We start from the raw sequence: 20612 nt of genomic DNA, 5'->3' as shown, positions 1-20612 counted from the left end.
CTTATGAGACCTTAAAATAAGTTTGCACTGAACAAATGTTTGAAATATCTATCATCAGGTCATTAACTGTACTTAATTTCTGAATCTAGGATTATGAGTGAACCTTACCAATTTTTAAAACAATTCGATTTCTGATTTTCCACAACAAACATCTATCATTTCTACAACAGTAATTTTTTATATGCCTATTAGCTGCCCTAAAGAAGTGTATTGAAAGATGTGTCCTACTCTGCCCTCTTTGCTTTTCCTTTCATCTTCCTGACAAGGACCCTATGAGTAACTTTTTTCTTTCTCAAGGAAAAGAATCCTTGAGAAGGGTTCTATCCTGCCTTGCAGTCTGTGTGGTATGTTTTTGTTGAGAGGAGAACAGTTCTTTTTCTTGCATTTTTTTAAAAAAAAATCACTTTATTCTAACTCACAAAAAGAAACATCACATGGCTAGTTTAAGGATACCTTTAAGCACATGCCCAGTTGCAGACTCTGCTCAGGAACTCCACAGGTCTGGTGTGACTGTATATATGTGCTCTGATCGATAAGCACACCTTTCAAGTACATGATACACTGGATAATCAGAGACCCACATCTTATGCTTAATTTGGGGGGTTACAGGAAGCTTTCTGTCAGGCTGTTATGGGAAGCTCGAAGTGAGTTCCCTGGCTTGTCTTAGCAGAAAAGACAAGTTCTTACCTTCCAGATGTAACTCAGATGGCTGCTTCCCCATGTCTGGGCCAGGAGCACAGCTTATTCTTAAAGGTGACAATAGTTAACATTTTATACTTTTAACCAATTTAGGTATATTTCACTTTATACTTCTAGGGTAGAACAAGAAATAATGTCAAGAATTATCTCTGGGCTCTTTCCGCTGCAGCAACAAGCCAGACTTGATGCCAGTGTATCAATTAGTGAGGCAAGCGAACCATCAGTTTCTGACATTGGTACGTGAAGTGGGCCTGTTGTTGTTGGTATTCAAAGAAAAGGCCTTTGTTTAGTTATTGCGGATTTCTGTATCCTGGACGTCAAATGGATCATTGGCTTTCTCACTTTCTGCTTCTCTGTGGATGACATTAGTTTTCCTTTCCTCCTCTTAGTACATATTACAGCTTTCAGGTTGCTAAGCCATTCTCCAGTAATATATATGTGATATAAGTTTGCATAGGTTATATAAGTTTATATTATGTGAATACACACACACACACACACACACACATTATTTTGGAGGAACAGTAGAATACTGTGTGAGTGTGCAGATGCATGCATGCCCAGGTCAGAGACAACTTTCAGAATTCAGTTTTCTTTTGCACTGTGGATTCTAGGAGTTACTCAGACAGTCAGCTTTCTTTCCAGCCCCTACTTTTTTTTCTTATAGCTGCAACCAAGTAGCTAACAGAGGGAAGCTTGCAGAGGAAAGATTTATTTTGGCTGGTGGTTTGAGAGGATAGAAGTTCATTGAGGTGGGAAAGACATGCAGTGGGATTTGAGTGTCCGGTCACATTGTGTCCTCAGTCAGGAAGCATAGGAATGTAAGGTATCTGTCACATTGCATCCTCAGTCAGGAAGCATAGGAGTGTAAGGTATCTGTTACATCGCATCCTTAGTCAGGAAGCATAGGAGTGTAAGGTATCTGTCACATTGCATCCTCAGTCAGGAAGCATAGGAGTGTAAGGTATCTGTTACATTGCATCCTCAGTCAGGAAGCATAGGAGTGTAAGGTATCTGTCACATTGCATCCTCAGTCAGGAAGCATAGGAGTGTAAGGTATCTGTTACATTGCATCCTCACTCAGGAAGCTTAGGAGTGTAAGGTATCTGTTACATTGCATCCTCACTCAGGAAGCTTAGGAGTGTAAGGTATCTGTTACATTGCATCCTCACTCAGGAAGCTTAGGAGTGTAAGGTAGCTGAGTGTAAGGTAGCTGTTACATCGCATCTTCACTCAGGAAGCGTAGGGGACATAAATGCTTCATACTCAACTCCTTCCTCTTTTGAATTCAGTCCAGAACTCTAGGCCATGGGCTGATTCTGCCCACACTGAGTGAGGGTGGGTATTTTCCTCCTACTTTAGCCTCTCTGGAAATGTCCTCACAAACATGTCCAGAGGTGTGTCTCCTAGGTGATTCCAGAATCCTTCGAGTTGACAAGATTAATCAATGTGCATTTATAATAGGTACCAGAGTGTATTGTGGTTGTCTTACATACCTTCCTCACTCACTAGACTATGAACCACTCAGTGTTAAAAAATGCTGCTGCTTTGGTGTCAGACCCTTTACTGATGACCTAATGAGGGTTTAAGTATCAGTGAGTGGCTAACTGAGCCTTTCTCTAAAAATCCTAAGCCATTCCTCTGCTTCTCCCTCATGCTTCCCTTTGACTTTCTGATTCTTCTTTTCCTCCTCTACTCCACAGTTTGTCTTTCCCTCCCTACCTCCCCATCCACTCGACTCTCTGTCCTTTCTTTCTCTCTTTAGAACACAGACAGGCAAACAAACCAGGATTGGAAAGAGAGAGTGGGCGGGGAGGGAGAGGGAAGAGAGGGGAGACCAACAAGACCCCCCCAAATAAATAAAAATCAAACAAAGCAATGTAACACAAACGTCTGTAGAAGTACCATTGAGTTCTTTTTGTATTGGCCCTCTTCTGCAGGTCACCCTTAAGTGTGGTTAATATACTCAGCAAAGTATAGCGTAGAAAAACTTATTTTTCTTTTGTAAGCTTCGAGATAGCTTCTTGGTTAGGGATGGGAGCTTGTGGCCACTTTCCCTTCTCATTTGGGGTCTGATTTGGCGTGAATTTGTGCGGGCCCTGTGAATGCTGTCACCATTTTTGTGAGTTCATATGTACATCAGTCCTGTTGTGTCCAGAAGACACCGCTTTCTTGGTGTCATACATCCTTCCTGGCTCTTCCAATCTTCCCAATCCTCTTCCTCATAGTTCCCTGAGCCTTGAGAGGAAGGGTTTGATGAGTACGTCCCATTTAGGACTGAGTGTTCCGAAGTCTCTCACTCTCTGCACATTGTCCAAGGTGGGTCTCTGTATTAGCAGATGTTAGCTTTAAAGCCTTTGGTAGGCCAGCTATAACCCATGTAATCACAGAGGTTAGGTATAGGGAGGAGAGGAGGGTCTCCTAAGAGGGGGAAGTAGACTGTGCAGTGTGGAGAGGCAGCGGGGGGACTGAAGCAGGAGGACTGAAGGGGGGTGAAGGGGGACGTAGGGAGTGAGTATGGGGAGGGGCAACTAGCACTAATGCTGTTTGAGGGTCATATGGAAATTACTACTGTAGAAGCTTCCATCTTTTTTAAATTGTAATTTAGTTGCCTTAGAATTCACCAGTTCTAAGTGTACAGTTAGGCGAGTTTTAAAATAGTTACGCATTTAATCATAATACCAGGAAACATTTCTGTCAATACCAAAGTGTCCTTGGGCTGCTTTGCAGACAGTTCTAATCTCCACCCATGTGCAGTGGCCCCAACAAGTGCAGTTTGCCTTTCTGTCACTGTATTTTAATCTTTTGAAGACTTGCGTGCATGAGTGTTATATTGTTTTATTAGCTGACTTTATTTAGCATGTCAGTTTTTATTATTAACTTTTAAGTATGTAGGTGTGCTTATCTGCATTAGTTTATGTGCACCACGTATTCTTTTAAAAATTTCTTGTTTTCTTTCTGTCTTGCCAGTCTTGGACTAGCCTGTTTTTCCTTTACAGCCTCACCTTTAAGATCCTGCTGTGGAAGCTTGAGGAGGCTTAGTGTGCAGTGTCCCTCACAAATGCACCTGACCTAGAGGGAGAGGAGCTTCACTTAATGTAGCCTGCAGTGTCACTGACTAATGCCCCTGAACAGGAGGGGAGGGGAGCTTGGCTCAGTGTGCAGCATCCCTCATGGATGCCCCTGAACTGCGGGGAGGGGAGCTTGAATTCCACTTATTGCATCCTGTGTTTGGTCAGGAGTGGACTTGGCATTGTTTTCAGCAGAGAAAATTAGCATCGATGTAATGTTCATTAATTTCTGCAGTGGTGGGGAATAAGTCATATTAAATAAACTTTTCCTTGTTTATTTAAAACAAGTTTGTTGCTTTGTTGAAAGAGGATGTTCATGTCAGCTGTTATCTTTGTCTTTCTGGTGGCAAGTGGATTTTTCTGTTCTTATCTTTCTCTGCTGCTTCCCTTACCTACCTATGTGTCAGCATCTTCACACTTTAGGAAGCAGGGTTTGGTTGCAAACCATGTTTCCTGGAGTTAATAGAAGTTCTTGTTTTTAGTCGCAGGAACAAGCGGTGGAGCCCTCCAGCTTTTTGTTGATGCCGGGGTTCCTGTGAATTCAGACATGATCAGACATTTTGTGCATGAAGCGCTTGCTGAGACCATTGCTGGCATGTTAGGTGACAGAGAGGCAAAGAAGCAAGGGCCTGTTGCCACCAGTATGCCTGGTGACATTTCAACAAATGAAACTAACTCACCGGTAGGAATGACTTTCTCTCTTTTTGTGACTTTAGAATTGTGGGGAATGTTTTAGACATTGTAAAAGTGTGTGTGTGTGTTTGCTTGAGACGGTCTTTTTTTTTTTTTTTTTTTTTTCTTCCTTAACTGAGCTGTCTCTCGGCCTCTGAAGGACTTTTTTTTTTTTTAATTAGGGACATGCTTGCTTCACATGTCAGTCCCAGCTCCCTCTCCCACCCCTCCTCCCTTGCCCCTCCACCATCCCTCCAGCTCCCTATATTATCCCTATATAATTCCCCAGGGAGGGTGAGGCCCTCCATGGGGGATCTCCAGAGTTTGTTAGTTTGTCATTTCATCCAGGACAGGGCCTAGGCCCTTCCATGTATCCAGGCTGAGAGAGCATCTCTCCATGTGGAGAGGGCTCCCAAAGATCATTCATAAACCATGGTAAACACTGATTTACTACCCAGGGCTCCAGAGATTTCTGAGGCCTCCTCACTGATTCCACTTTCATGGAGTCTGGATCAGTTCCCTATTGGTCTCTCAGCCATCAGTCTGGGGTCCAAGAGCTCCCTCTTGTCAGGTCAGCTGTCTCTGTGGGTTTCACCAGCATGATCTTGACCCCTTGCTCGTCACTCCTCTCTCTCTGTCACTGGGTTCCAGGAGTTCAGCTCAGTGTTTAGCTGTGGGTGTCTGCCTCTGCTTCCATCAGCCACTGGATGAAGGCTCTAGGGTGGAATATAAGGGGAAGGGCATTTGAAGTGGTCTCTCCACTATTGCTTAGTTTGCCAGTTGGTGTTATCCTTGTACATCTCTGGAAATCTCTCTAGTGTCAGCTCTCTCCTCAAACTCCCTCTATGGTATCTCTCATCCTGCTCTCAATTCTTCCCCCGACTCAACCTTCTTGCTCTCCCATGCCTTCCTCTCCCCTCCTCTTCTCCCCCTCTCTTTTTCCTGGTTCTCTCTCCCCTCCCCCCCATGCTCCCAATCTGCTCAGGAGATCTTGCCTCATTCCCCTTCTCTGGGGTATCATGCATATTGAGACAGGGTCTTATCCTGTAGTCCTGTAGTCCAAGCTGGCATGGCGCTCTCTAGTCCAGGCTAGCCTCAGGCTCATGATAATCCGGCTATTTCAGCCTCCTAAGTGCTAGTAATATAGGTGGGAGCCATCACACCTGCATAAAACTTCATGCTTAAGGTCATAGATTGTAGCTGGGCAGTGGTGGGTAGCTCATGCCTTTAATCCCAGAACTTGGGAGGCAGAGACAGATCTCTGTGATTTTGAGTTCAACCTGGCCTACAGAGTGAATTCCAGGGTGCCCAAGGATAAGCAAAGAAATCCTTTCCCAAAAAACAAAGCAGAACAAACAAACAAACAAACCAAAACTAGATCAGAGATTGTGATAGAATTTTATTCCTTGTTTCTGTAATTAACATTTTCCCTGGCATTTTATTATTTTATTTTTGCAATTGAGTTTCTTATAGCCAGGCTAGCCTTGAAGTCACTGTGCCCCTGAAGCTGGCCTTGTACTGGGTTCAGGTATGAGCTATCACACTCAACAATTTATTTTTTTTTAGAAATTTTAAATCTACAGAAAAGGTACATGTGTGATACAGTGGACATTTTCCCCCTGTATTTACTTATATTTTACAATCGATGGCATTTGAACACATTTCTAAAATCTGTCTCTATATCTGCTATATATTAAAACATCATTTTATTATTTTAAATGTGTGAGTTTTTTTCTGCATGTGTCTGCCACTTGCATGCAGTTCCCACAGAAGCCAGAAGAGGGCATCAGATCTCTTAGAACAAACAGTTGTGAGCCTCCATGTGGTCCTGGGCTTTGAACCCGGATTCTCTGGAAGAGCAGCCAGTGCTCTTAATTGCTGAGCCATCTCTCCAGCCCTAGATTATACTTAAGAACACTCAAAAGTTGGGGATATATGACTCTACCTCATAACTACTGGCAGTATTCCCTAAGGAGAAATTTGCTTAGTGTTTTAGTAACCATTTTCAGTAAACATACAAACAACGGGTTGTTAACGTTTCACACACACACACACACACACACACACACACACACACACACACACACACACACACACACACACACACTGTTTACTTCGCTCTCATCCTCCACCTCCTTCCTCTCTGCCCGGCCTCCCGCAGGGTGTGGTGTTAGTGTGTAATGCACGTGCTGATCCCTGTGTGTTAGTAACTTGATGCTTGCAGTGTGGATGGCTCAGAGCGAGGACCTGTGCTAGCTCCTCCAGTTTGTTCTGTGTTTATTCACTGATTTTCATGGGGGTGATTAAATAGGAAAATCTGGAAAAGCAAGTGTAAGCAGGAAGTTTGTAATTGTCGAGAGCCTAGGCTTTTAGGAAAACTTGAACTGATATCTCAGCTCTGTATTTTATTTAGCATTATCTATAAAATAGAGATACTTAGAGTTTAAAATCTGCTTACTGAATGTCTAGCAGGACAAGTCCATACCCACTGGGATCTTCAAGTCTGTCATCCTTTTCTTAGCCTTTTGACATAATGTATGCATTTTATTTTTTATAAATTTTAAGTATAATTTTGGGAAATTTTTATTTTTTTTAATTTTTTTAAGATGAGGTTTTATTATATTGCCCAAACTGGTCTCTGACTCTTGAACTCCATCTTTTGCCTCAGGTACCCAAGGAACCTGGACTATAGGTGCATGCCACTGTATCCTGCTTTTTAAAATTTGTTTTGAAGTTCTACTAAAAATTCCATTGCTTACTGGGTTTCGGTGAACTTTTTTTTCCCCTCAAAGAAATGAAGCCTTGGTTCTTTTTTTTTTTTTTTTTTTTTTTTGGTTTTTACGAGACAGGGTTTCTCTGTATTGTTTTCGAGGGAAGCCTTGGTTCTTATACAACAGCGTAGAACACTACAAGAGCCTTGGCTGGAATGGAACATGAATCTTGGAAGAAAGTCTAGGACTATAGAAATGAATCTGATTTTGATTTGTTGTTTTGAGAAGTATAGACATCTTCATGATACTATATCTTCCTCATCATCATGTAAGGTTCATGGAAGATCAAATAAGTGATAAATAATCTAGGGTGTAGAACTTGGTGATACTCAGTTCCTCATGGTTTTTCATGGTCCTTATCCATTACCAGTTCTAGAAGATTACCTCCAAATCCACTCATGAGGAATAGGTGGGGCATTATATTATTATTTGTTTATTTTTATTTTTTTGGTTTTGGTTTTGTTTTGTTTGAGACAGTGTTTCTCTGTGTATCCCTGGCTGTCCTGGAACTCATTCTGTAGATCAGACTGGCCTCGAACTCAGAGATCCACCTAACTCTGCCTTCTGAGTGCTGGGACTAAAAGCATATGCCACCACTGCCCAGCAAGGGGCATTTTATTTGTAAAAAATATATTTAAACAAATTTTTCTGCTGTAGGTCTATGTAGTCAAGAAGTAGAAAAGATATAGTATATTCTTTTTCAAATAAAAGAATTTGCTGACAGTGTTACAGAATTTCTAATAAATCTGTCATTTTGAATGATATTGGGCTTGTTCAGGGTAGTATGGCTGTAGACTCCTCTATCAGTATAAGTTGGGTAGTAGTTTGTAACAAGATATGGAATATATAAAGTCTTTTTAGAGAGGAGATAGTTTTTTTTTAATGAACAAAGGAAAGAAATACAAATTGCCCCTATACCTATAAAAGATGGTCAGTTCACTAGAACTCTCCAGGTTTGGTAATTTATTTGATAAACCCTGGAACAATAGGCACTCTCAGCCCCTCTGCTGACAGTGTGAAACAGTACAGTCCTGGAGGGGAGATCTCCTCAGAATTAGAGCAGTTCTCTCACTAGTTAGGATTGGCTTAGGTCAGGATTAGTTGCTGACTCTGAGGGAAGAAAACATAGAAACAGGGTACTGTTTTCACTGTTATCCTTTTATGGCTTTGAATTCTGGAATCTTTTGCATGTTAGCCCACTTGATAAATCAATATTAAATGCTTCCTCTCTTCTTTGCATCTGGCTCTCAGGTTCATCTCTCCCACCTCTCCTCTTCCCTACCCTCCCGTTACTTTCTACATGCTGGTCCTTCACTCTCAGGGCTGATGTTTTGACATCTTGTCAGTCAGTTAAGTGCTTCTTTGCTGCATGGCCTACCCTTCAGGTTTGTGGTGGGATTTGACCTTCGTTTTTATCTCATTAGTCCTCTCGGTACTAGAAGAGGAAGCCAAGAGCTCGAGATCATTATACTGGCAACTAAATACTTAAGAACCAGAGAGCTTAAGCTCCTATTTTATTGCTACTGTGACTGTGCATTAAAATTCTGTATATGACTGAGTTCATATTACTGTTTCATATTATTTTTGTTTGGGTGATTATAAGCACAGTGTGACTTGTTTCACTGATTTATCTAGGTAAGAGTTTGTGCTCCTGTAGCTACACCGCAGCCTACTCCTCCATGCTCACCACCACCTCCCCAGGAGCACGTGTTAGTGAGTACTCCACATTCTTCCCCCTGTGACTCAGATCAGGACGTGGCTTCCTCTGTTAAAGAAATGTGTGATGAAAAAGGTAGACACCTTGTTTCTTTAAAAACGCTGTTGGTGGGTGTGTGTACGTGTGTGTGTGTGTTACACATGCATGCGTGCGCCAAGGCACATGTGTAGAGGTCAGGAAAGAACTTTATGAAGTAGGTTTTCTCCTTTCATTTTTCCATGAGTACCAGGATTAAGTTTCTAACATGAACTTGCATGGGAGGCATTCATGCCACAAATTTTCAGTATTATTTCTGAAAATATGTAGCCTATTAACTTCTTACACTGCTTTAAATGTGTGGTAGTTTTAAAAATGCCCTGTTTTCAAGGTTTTAATTTTTGTATCTTAATGAATTTAGCAATTTTCTTATTAAAAGTCATTGTTGTTGTCATCATTATGATTGTCATTATTTAAATGCCAAAGGTTATCTGGAACAACAAATCCTCCTAGTAGAAAGTTATCTGCTGAGTTTTTCTTTTTTCAATCTTCAGGAAGTGATATACCTGCCATCACACTTGTTAGTACCCCAACAGTGACCCCTGTTACCACACCTCCTTCAGTAGCAGCGCTTACCCCAACTTTGTCAGAAAGTTCCATCGACAAATTGAAGTTATCAAGCCCTGACCTTCCCCAGCCATGGGACAGTGGAGACCTGCCACTGGATGAAGAGAATCCTAACTCTCTTCAAGAGCTGCTTCACCCAAGAGCTATGTAAGCAAGAGCACACACGTCATTCTGCAGCTCCGCACGTTCTCCCTTCACGCTCTCTTCCTGCGTTTAAAATGGCACAGCAAGGCCTGGGGGTGTGGCTTGTTATGAAATCCAGGCTGGTCTGGAATTTTCTGCAACAACTGAGGTTGTTCTTAAATTGGTAATCCTCCTGCCTTGACCTTAATGCTGGAATGACAGGCATGGTGCCACCATTCATGGTTTTAATATATTCGTTAGAAAAAAAATTTTATAAATTTTAAGTATTTTAAAATTAAATTTACTTATACTTTCTCATCCTTGCAAAGGTTTGAATAAGAATAAACCATCAGATTATTAATGAAATATAAAATTACTTCTCTAGTGTAGCTCCTCATTTACATGCTCAGTTAATGTTTATATTGATGAATATCCCATATCAATGTCCTTTGTGGCTAGAGCAGTTTTCAAGGTGACCTCTGATTAAAGCACAACTTCAGAAAACTTAACCTTGTTGATTACTTATAATAGTGTAGATTGGCTGGGCGGTGGTGACGCATGCCTTTAATGCCAGCACTCGGGAGCCAGAGGCAGGCGGATCACTGTGAGTTTGAGACCAGCCTGGTCTACCGAGCGAGTTCCCGGACAGCCTCCAAAGCCACAGGGAAACCCTGTCTCGAAAAACCAAAAAAAGAAGAAAAAAAAATAGTGTAGATCATACAAGTACTTTGCTAAAAGAGACAGTTAAGTCTGTTTTTATATATATATATATATATATATATATATATATATATGTAGACCTTTAGTGACCTTGTAATTGAAAATGTGCCTTTATCTCCTTAGTGTAATGTCTGTAGCTAAAGACGAAGAACCTGGGAGCGTGGACTTCCCTGCTCTGCCTGCAGCACCTGAGCCAGCTCCGCCAACACCTCTTCCTGGGGGCACCAAGGCGCCTTCTCCTCAGAATCAGAGTTCTGGGTCATCTACACTGGAGAACACTTTGAGCATTACTGCCACTGACTCAGAAACTTTAGATAGGCATATCTCTGAAGGGGAGGTCTTACTTAGCTGTGGTCAAAACTTGGCCTCCAAGGGTAAGTTAACATATAGTAATTGATTTTGTTAGTTACATTATAGTATTTTCCTTAGTGATAACTTCTTTTTAAAATGTTTTTGTTTAACTCTTAAGTTTTAACATGGCATAACAGAAAGAAAAGATGTTCTGTGTAGGTTGGTTAACTCTTCTGGGCTCTGATTTTGAAGAATAAAATCTCCCTCAGAATTCTTTAGAATTACTTTGAAAATAGCTTGACATATATTCTGTCAGCCTATTTTTTTCTTTGCATGTATAGACACACAAATAATACTTATGTGTGTACCTTTATACATGATCATGCTGTGTATATTATTGTAAAACCTGAACTTTTTACCAAGTAATGTGTGGTAAACATATTTCAACATTAGCACACATTAGTCATGCCTTTTTCCAATGATGTATAATGTATTCAAGTAATGCCTAAGTGAGGGCATGTTCTGGACTACATGCCAGGCTGTTTTGAACTATCTTTGTGCACTTACCTGGTAGCTTCTATAACCGATGTCTACAAGTGGAATTGCTGAGACAGGATTGCCACTTGTAAGTTAGTAATACAGTGTCAGTGTGCTTCCTGGAAAGATTAACCAGCTTTTTGTTTTAATCAGTTCTTGTTTGCATTTAACAACTTGTAGGAATGTCTATTTCTCAGTTCCATAGCTATTGTGCTACTTGGAGTTACTTTAAAATTCTGACAGCCTGGGGCTGGAGAGATGACTCTGTGCCTAAGAGCACTGGCTGCTCTTCTGTGTTCAATTCCCAGCACCCACATGGTGGCTCACACCTGTCTAACTCCAGGTCCAGGAGATCAAACCTTCTTCTGGCCTCCGTGGTACCCAGCACGCACACGATGCATGGGCACACATGCAGGGAGAATACCCAGACACATAAAAGGATAACAAAAAGTTAAAAAACAAGGCTGAGCTAGTTGTGGTGGCACACACCTTTGATCCCAGCACTCCAGGTAGATCTCTAAGTTCAAGGCCAACCTGGTCCATGGAGTGAGTTCCCAGGACAGGCAGAGAAACCTTGTCTTGGAAAAAAAAAACATCAAACAACAACAAAAACAATTCTGACAAAATAGGTGAAATAAAAACTCATGTTTGCTATGAGTAATTTACCTAGTAATTGCCTAAATATGAGCTTTACCAGTTTTTTTTTACTGAACTGTAAAGTTTTAAATGTGACATTCTGTGCTTTCTGGCCGGATTACGTAGTAAATATCTTCTGTTCTCCTAAATCACTCTGCTTTACTTCTAGTTTTAGGAAATGGGGACTTGTATCTGATGAATGTAAATGACAACTTATCCAGTACTCTGCATGATGCCCTGGAGATGGTAAGGAAGAAGCGACTTCAGTGTGTGTTCTCACTGGAAGAATGCCTAAGTGAGGGCATTCATTTGGATTGCTTTCCGTGTTCTGGACTACATGCCAGGCTGTTTTGTACTATCTTTGTGTACTTACCTGCTAGCTTCTATAACCAATGTCTACAAGTGGAATTGCTGAGACAGGTTGCCACTGAACAGGTTTTCCCTCCCTTGGTTGTTTGAGGTATCCCTCAAACAAAGTTTACTGAAATGTTATCTGTGAGTCCGGGCACAGTAGGAGGCTCCTGCCTGTGATCACAAGCTTAGTTAGGAGGCTAAGCTACACTGTAGCACCTTACTTCAGGGGGAAGGAGGAGAAGGAGGGAAGTGGCCATAGAGAAGAATAGTGAAGAAATTGAGGGTTGCTTACACATTCCATCTATAATCCTGTAAAGAGAGGAGAAGAAAGTTGTTATGAACCTCTAAGGTTCTGATAGTCAAAAGTTACATGTTAATGCAACTAGAAAATAAAACCTGGGATTGCGTCAGTGTGCTTTGAGCAGGATCTTAGGTATTCGAACTCCCGTAACTCATTTGTGGTTTTCCTGTAGTCATAGTTACGTGACTGGAGAGATGACACAACAGTTAAGAGGACCACCTGCCTTACTCAGGTGCTGGGGGGGGTCTGATGCCTTCCTCTGCGCTTCAGGAGCGTCTATACTTATGTGTGCGTACTCACACACACTACAATAAAAAATAATAAAAGTAAATCTTCTCTTAAAAACTAAAATAAAAATAAGATCCAGGGAACGTAATCATTACTGGTTATTATCTAGCTCGATAGAAGAAAAAAAATTGAATTGATAATGTCATGTTACATATTTTATTTATAAGTATATAGCTGTCATATATGTATTCTTGATTTCTTTTACAGCTGCTAAGGACTAGAATTTTTCACTTCTTATGTTTTCAGATAACTTGAACAAAGAAAGATAACTACTCAGAACTGTCACTGGCAGCAGACCAGCTGCCAGGTACTGTTAGTGTTGCTTCTTTTAAAGCATTGTTTCACAAAGGAGCAAGAAAATGCTTCATTAAGTTTTTGAGAAGATTTTGTTTCAACAGTTATTTTTTAACAGTGACTGAATTAATTAAGTCTCCTGTGAAGAGAGTTACAGTCACTGTTGTGGAATAATATGGGGAGAAGATATAATTGTAGCAATCTTACTTTCAGAGGGGAATTATATATACACATTTGGCCTCTTTAACACACCATTATGGGACTGTTAGTCACTCTTAGAACTATCTGGTATTAAAGTAAATTGATCAACTGAGCCCAGACAAAATGATAGCATTTCTTTCTCTATGTTTGAAACTATTTCGAATTGTGAGACTATCACTGCATACAAATTTATAGTAAACACAAATGTAAAAGTATGATCTAAGAAAACCCAGAGTTAACTGAAGCCATGTACCATTAGACATTTTATCCCTAAACACCTGGGAGATGTATCCAGAGTTAATAAATTGTATTTTATTAAAACAGAATAACCAAAATAATTTCAATAAATTTATTATACTTTATCTTACAGCCAAAAGGCAAGAAATGATGAATTCTAAATCATATTCATGCTTGTACGAGGGAATTCATTGAATCTGATGCAGACACTCACAACATCCCTGGTTTCTCAGACAGGCAAGTTCTGAGGCATAGTGAAGCCTAGATCAAGTGCTCACAGAAATGAGGGCTTCAGCCAGATGTCATCTCAGAGGAGGAGGAACACTGGGAGTCTGTGGGTGCTCTGTTTCTCCAGCTTTTATGCTGTCTGTGGTCCAGATGTCAGCTCAGAGGAGGAGGAACACTGGGAGTCTGTGGGTGCTCTGTTTCTCCAGCTTTTATGCTGTCTGTGGTCCAGGTTGCAGCATCACCCCGGGGCTTGACTGTTTCTCCACACCCTGTCTAGATACAGAAATGTCAAGCAAGAAAGAGGCCATATAAGCCCTAGACTTAAGCTCTGCTTGAACTTCACAGAAACACTTAGGAATCATTGTATCTTAGTTGCATGAGACAGAAGATCCAACTGTCTTTAAGTCTACACTTTTTTGTCTTAAGTTTGCACTTAAATTGCTTTATATTGTTGTACACATTTGCATCAGACGTGAAATGTTTTATTATAATCAAAATGGAAATGAGCTATAGGAAAATAAGTTCGTCCTTTGAAAGATACTGGTATCATTTCTTTTTAAAGTCCTATTAATTGTAATTGAGAAAAGTGCAATTGTTTAATAACCTTTTCTAATGTCTTTGTGCTTGCTTTAGGAAGATGACCCTCCCAGTGAAGGACAGGTGTTTAGGAGGCCCCATAAAAAGCTTCATGCAAATGCAATTCTTTCTCTCTTTACTAAACAAGAACAGGAATTACTAGTTTCACAGCAAGCAGAGGTACTTTTCAACCTTAAAGATGTTTGTTTGTTTGTTTGTTTGTTTGTTTGTTTGGCTAGATATAAATACAGGGAAAAAATTAAATATCCAACATATTTTTCTTTTTTTGAGACAAGGTTTCCTGACTGTCCTGGAACTTACTTTGTAGACCAGGTTGGCCTTGAACTCACAGAGATTTGCCTACCTGTGCCTCCTGAGTGCTGGTATTCAAATCCTGTGTTACCACACCTGGTTTAAATATCCAACTTTTAATTTAGGTAGCACAGAGTTTAAGTTACTTATAATCAGTGTTATAGACCCTTTAACTTGGACTGAACTACTGAACTAAGTTTTTGTTTTGTTTTGCTTTGTTTTGTTTTTTCGAGACAGGGTTTCTCTGTGGCTTTGGAGGCTGTCCTGGAACTCACTCTGTAGACCAGGCTGGCCTCGAACTCACAGAGATCCGCCTGCCTCTGCCTCCCGAGTGCTGGGATTAAAGGCGTGCGCCACAACGCCCGGCTTTGAACTAAGTTTTATAACTGAGAAAAATTTAGACAGTCTGTTCCAATCTTTTTTTTTAATTATTATTATTTTTATTTAGGTTAGAAACAATCTTGTTTCACATGTCAATCCCAGCTCCCTGTTCTAATCTTTTATGCTACCATTTAAAAAAAAACAATAAAAAATGGAGCTTTAAAGATATTTTAAAAATTACATTTATTTTGTTATTATTTGTGTGTATCTTATGCACTCATATACTACAGCACATCTGTGGACATTAGAGGAGAACTTGGAAGAATTTTCTGCTTCCACTGTCTTGGTACCCAGGCTCAGACTCAGGCTTGATGCCAAGCACCTTCACCTGCTAAGCCATCTCCCTGGCCCCAAATGAAGCCACTGAAAAGATCTGTACCCTTCACTCACTGCTGGGTGAGAGTGTGAAGTGATGCAGTCACTATGGAAATCAGTGTGGGCATTTCTCACAAAGCTCACAGTACAACTCCCGTCCATTCCTGGGCATAGACCCAAGGGCATAGACCACAGAGGTACTTGTACATCCATGTTTATTGCTGCTTTCTTCTCAGGAACAAGGAAAGGCAATCTATATAGTCCAACAGCAGCTGATGACTACTCTAAAAAGATGACACATACACTCAGTGGAATTTTATTCATCTGTAAAGAAAACTGAAATGAACATTTCAGGAAAGTGTGTAGATCTGGAAGTTATATTAAGTGAGGTGATCCAGATGCATAAAGACAAATGCCACAAGCTCTTTCTCGAGTGGAGCCTAGCTACTGTTTTTTTACATGTGTGCATATATGCAACTGCTAGTGCAGGCATGAAAGGGACCATGAGAAAGGGAGAGAGGTTTGAAGGGTGGAGAAGAGGGCAGTAGAATGCATGGGACATGACAGTGGAGCCTACTGGGACTGGAACAGCTATGTAGTTAGGGGAAGAAGGAAGTGAGGAAGACGGTCAACAGACCAAAGTATAAATGTGCCAGAGTGAAACCTGTCACTGATGCTAGTTAAAAAACAAAGTGAGTTTGTGAGAACATTCATCTAATCATTCATTGTCGGTCTTTTCTTGGGAAAGATGGAAAACTAATGAAGACATGACCTCCACCTTTAAGCACTAACACAGACACTGTGAAATATTATAATTAATTTCCTGGGAAAATGTATCTGGTATCACTCTTAACACTGCTCAAGAATATTCAAGAGTGACCCTAATTTCAAAGCATTCTCTCTCTCTCTCTCTCTCTCTCTGTTTTTTTTTTTGTTTGTGTTTTTTTCTTTTTTCTTTTATTTTTGGGGAGGAGGGGGTCAAGATTTTTTTCTGCATAGCTCCGGCTGTCTTGGAACTTGCTTGGTAGACCAGGCTGGCCGTGAACTCACAGAGATCCACCTTCTTCTGCCTCCTGAGTGCTGGGATTGAAGAAGTGTGCCACCACTGTCTGGCTAATGTTTTTTCACTTAAAGCATATTGAGCCAGGAACTCCCATGCATGTAACTACAGTCTTGGCTCTCAGAAGGCTAGGGCAGGATGATTTGGAGTCTGAGATTATCCCAGACTTTATAGTAGGACCATTCCTCAAAAAGAAAGAAAAATAGGGGCTGGAGAGATGGCTCAGAGGTTAAGAGCACTGGCTGCTCTTCCAGAGAACCTGAGTTCAATTCCCAGCAACCACATGGTGACTCCCCACCATCTATAATGAGGTCTGGTGCACAGGAATACATGAAGGCAGAACACTGTGTATATAATAAATAAATAAATCTTTTTAAAAAAGAAAAATATTTATATAGATAGAATCTTTATGATAGTTAAGGTATATTATTCCCTCCAAGTAACATAAAGCTCCCATTAGCAATTTTAAGGAATTTTAATTCAAAAGGAATGAGAAGTATACTTTTTAATCCCCATTTTAAGCTGTTTGAACTATGTTTAATGGGTACCAGCATGTAATAGTTTAAGTTAAAGTTATCTTAGATGTTGTTTCTATTTAATTGGAGCTTGAAAACCAATAATGATAGTCAGTTGTTAGACCCTTCCCCCATAGGGACTGCTGACCAGCTTGTGACTAGGAGCAAGCATATTCTGTTCCCCTCCTTCCAATTAGGCCTGTATGCAAGTTCCTGTTATCCGCCCATCCTTATTGCCTGAATGAAAGTTCCTGTTATCTGCCCATCCTTATTGCCAGAGGGCCCTGGGAACGTGAGCTTCTGACCTTGGTAGTTTTCCACCGTGCCTGCTGACTGGTATATAATGCTCCCCTCTTGTTGCAATAAAGGCATTCTTCTTCTCAGAATGACCCGCTGTCTTCTGTCTTCATTTCAATCCTCAGCCCCTCACCCAAATCCTTGAGAAGTGTTCTGCCCGTACAGGCGCTACAGTCAGTGCTTGCCACACAAGCATGAAGACCTGAGCTTAGATCACCCATAGCCGGTAAAAAGCTGGGAATGGTGACACGCAACTGCAGTACCAGCTCTGGGAGTGCAGAGACAAGAGGATCGATCCCTGGGCCTCCCTGGTGAACTGTTGACCTCTGACCTCCACATACACATGCACACATGTGTATGTGCAGCACCACCCCACGCCCATATACACATCCATACCCATGAACACGCACATTACTGTATTTATTTATTGTGTATGTGAACAAGTTGCAGTAGTAGGTTCTTTCCTACCCTGTGGGCTCCAGGGATCCAGTTCAGGTCATCAGACTTGCAGTAGGCATTCTTACTTGCTGAGCCCTTATGCCAGCCCCTAAACTAACTTCTGAGATTTACCTGTCTTGTTCCTTAAATGTGGCATTATAAGCACTTATGTGTAATATACCATGATATTTAAAAAATGTTCCCTACTTTGACTGATTTTAATACAATGGCTTTAGCAATTTTTTCTTGTTTTTAAAGGACTTGGATAACAGTGTGGGTGAGCTTAGTGAAGGACAAAGGCTCGTGCTGACAGCTGCAAAGGACATCTTAACAGGGTCCTCCATCGGTGTGCCGCAGCCCACTACACCTGCAGAGCCTTCCGAGCAGCCAGCAGACGCTGGGGTGTTACTGCAGCCGGCTGACGTGGCCTCAGGTACACACGACTGTGCTGCTTCTTAACGTTGCTGTAAACTGATACTTTGCACCCTGTTGTAGATTCTTGCACTCTTCTTATGCAGACAGCTATAGCGTGCTCTATATTATAATCTATAGTCGTGTTCTTTGACTAAATTGAGAAGTGCAACTTTTTCACATGGAGGCCCGGAGAGTGCTTCATTAAGGGTAATAACTCTTCTATGATACACAACACTTTCTCCTGAACATGATTTATATGTTTCTGTTAATATGTGTACCATTGGGAAGGATATGAGATACAAATGCTTACAAATTTTTAATGCAGTATATATTTATTATATAGATTATTATATATTAATCTATGTAGTGAGAGATCTAACTACACACCTGTGGTGCTGATCACGCCCAAATAGGCGTGGTCACAGGGGCATACGTGAGGGTGTAGGATTTGGTCTGGAGTGAGGGACAGGCTTGCTCTGTCTCTCGGTTCTGGTCACATCACAGAGGGCAGCTGAGCTTGAATTCTCTGAGTGTTAATCCTGGGTTATCGGTTTCTCATGTAAGTGATTTCTCCCCAACACAATCAACCTATAAAATATAAGTAGCCCCTCAGAACCAGCAGTCCTGTGTAGGACAAAGTTCAACAGGGTTATGCCACTATAGATTTTCCAGATGTAGTGTTCAGTGCATTTGGGCTATCCTGGAGAGTAACTGAAATTTGTTTTTAGCACTTTGGAAATTACTAGTATTAGTTAATTTTAATTGTCTGTGGTAGCTGTAGCCCATAAAGAAAGCATGTATGTATTAGCAAACACTGAACCTTTGTTCCCAGGAGAAATGGGTGAATGGGTTCCAGCAAGCCTCTCCTATTTTGTTAGTTGATCAGTATATAACCTGTTTTCGTGTTTATTTCTGTTTAAAGACATTGTATTGAATTTATGTTGATTAGTCAACACTGAAGTCACAGCCAACAGCCTTATACTCATGCCTGAAGGAAGTGTATCTACCACATGCATATCTCCATAGACATAACAGAGCCGCCTTGTGCTCAGGAACACTGAACAATAGTTACCTTATAAAGTGGCTTGGGTACCATTCTAAGTAGCTGGTGTGTGTGTGTGTGTGTGTCTGTCTGTCTCACACATATACACACGAGTGGGGAGGAAGGAAAGAGAGGGAAGAGAGATGGAGAGAGAGTGAACACAAAACTACGAACACTTGGCATTAAGTTTACTGTACAAAGGTCACCTTTTACAGTGTAAGAGCTAAGACTCAGTGGGGAATTGTGTGTTGGGGTGAGTCAGTTTTTCACCGTGTTGTGTAGGTCCACAAAATGACCATAAATTTTCTATAAATATTAATCTTTCATTAGAAATACGTTTCTGTGAATAGGTAGCCTTGAAGATGGCAGTTGGCCACTTAATTGAGCTTTGTATGTTCTTTGTTACTGACTTTTCCAGTCTCATTACTACGTTCTGTATAAGGTTGGTGCAAAATGAATTGCACTTTCAGATTGATTTTTGTCTATCTGTCTGTTTGTTTTTCAAGACAGGGTTTCTCTGTGTAGCCATGGTTGTCCTGGAACTTACTCTGTAGACCAGGCTAGCTTCGAACTCATGGAGATCTACCTGCCTTTGCCTTCTGAGTGCTGGGACTAAAGGCATGTGCCACCACTGCCTGTCACATATTGAATTTTAAGTCACTATAACTTAAACTTATCAACTAGTTATAGTCACTACAATTATTTTTTGTCAAGAAAAAAATAGATTTGCTCATTTCTATAACAAAACTGTGTGCTTCACACTTTGGCAGTCTTGGAAAGTACTTTCTGCATTCTGCTGGCTGTGGAAGTACTTCACCTGATAAGAGTTCTGCAGACATGTAAGAGGCAGCAGTCAGTTGGGAGACAGGTGAATTTGATCATGAGGCAAAACTTCATAGCTAGTTCCATCAAGCCCAGTTTGTTCACCTTTTGAAGCACTGGCTGTGGGATCTGCGCTTGGATATGGTCATGGAGAAGACGCTGACAGAAGAATTTGGACCCTTTCTGACCAGTGCTGGTTCCAGGCAAAATGGTTTTTATGCATCTTGATTTGCTGAGCATATTTCTCAGATGTGATGGTTTTCTGGAATTCAGATGCTGTAGTGGGTATATTGGCAGCAGACAGTTCTCAGGACCTTCCTTTTACATGCAAGGTTAGCTTTGGGAAGCGTTTTGGAGCTTCTCAGCTTCTCAGCCTAACCATTGTTGGTTGTCATATACAACCCACTTTTTTTTTTTTTTTTTTTTTTTTGGTTTTACGAGACAAGGTTTCTCTGCATTGTTTTGGAGGCTGTCGTTCCAGCCCAGCCTCGAACTCACAGCGATCCGCCTGTCTCTGCCTCCCGAGTGCTGGGATTAAAGGCGTGCGCCACCACCTCCCGGCTACAACCCACTTTTTGTTTCATGTCACAGTCCAGTCAATAAATGGCTGGTCATCCTGCAAAGAATAACAGGGTGGAAGTTCAAAAATAGGATCTTTAAAAAGTTCTCACTGAAATTTCTTACTTTTCCAACTTCA

At 41.0% G+C, this 20612-nt stretch overlaps 1 protein-coding gene across 3 annotated transcripts in view; it reads left to right on the top strand.

Annotated features, from left to right (window-relative positions):
- Kiaa0586 (KIAA0586 ortholog) overlaps positions 1 to 20612 on the top strand; it is a 96274-nt gene that overhangs the window by 47644 nt on the left and 28018 nt on the right. For 2 of the 3 annotated variants that reach the window (XM_040742963.1, XM_040742962.1), the window contains exons 20-27: positions 817 to 935; positions 4253 to 4452; positions 8849 to 9005; positions 9461 to 9680; positions 10500 to 10750; positions 12010 to 12086; positions 14377 to 14499; positions 17896 to 18070. In XM_040742963.1, the coding sequence (XP_040598897.1) occupies positions 817 to 935; positions 4253 to 4452; positions 8849 to 9005; positions 9461 to 9680; positions 10500 to 10750; positions 12010 to 12086; positions 14377 to 14499; positions 17896 to 18070 (1322 nt within the window). Of the gene's footprint in view, positions 1 to 816; positions 936 to 4252; positions 4453 to 8848; positions 9006 to 9460; positions 9681 to 10499; positions 10751 to 12009; positions 12087 to 13648; positions 13753 to 14376; positions 14500 to 17895; positions 18071 to 20612 lie in introns of those variants that run through there. The other variant, XR_005876287.1, reaches the window with a different exon arrangement.

Source organism: Mesocricetus auratus, unplaced genomic scaffold (assembly GCF_017639785.1).
Source record: "Mesocricetus auratus isolate SY011 unplaced genomic scaffold, BCM_Maur_2.0 Super-Scaffold_15014, whole genome shotgun sequence".
NCBI classification, from domain to species: Eukaryota; Metazoa; Chordata; class Mammalia; order Rodentia; family Cricetidae; genus Mesocricetus; species Mesocricetus auratus.
This window is presented reverse-complemented; position numbering and strand designations above follow the sequence as displayed.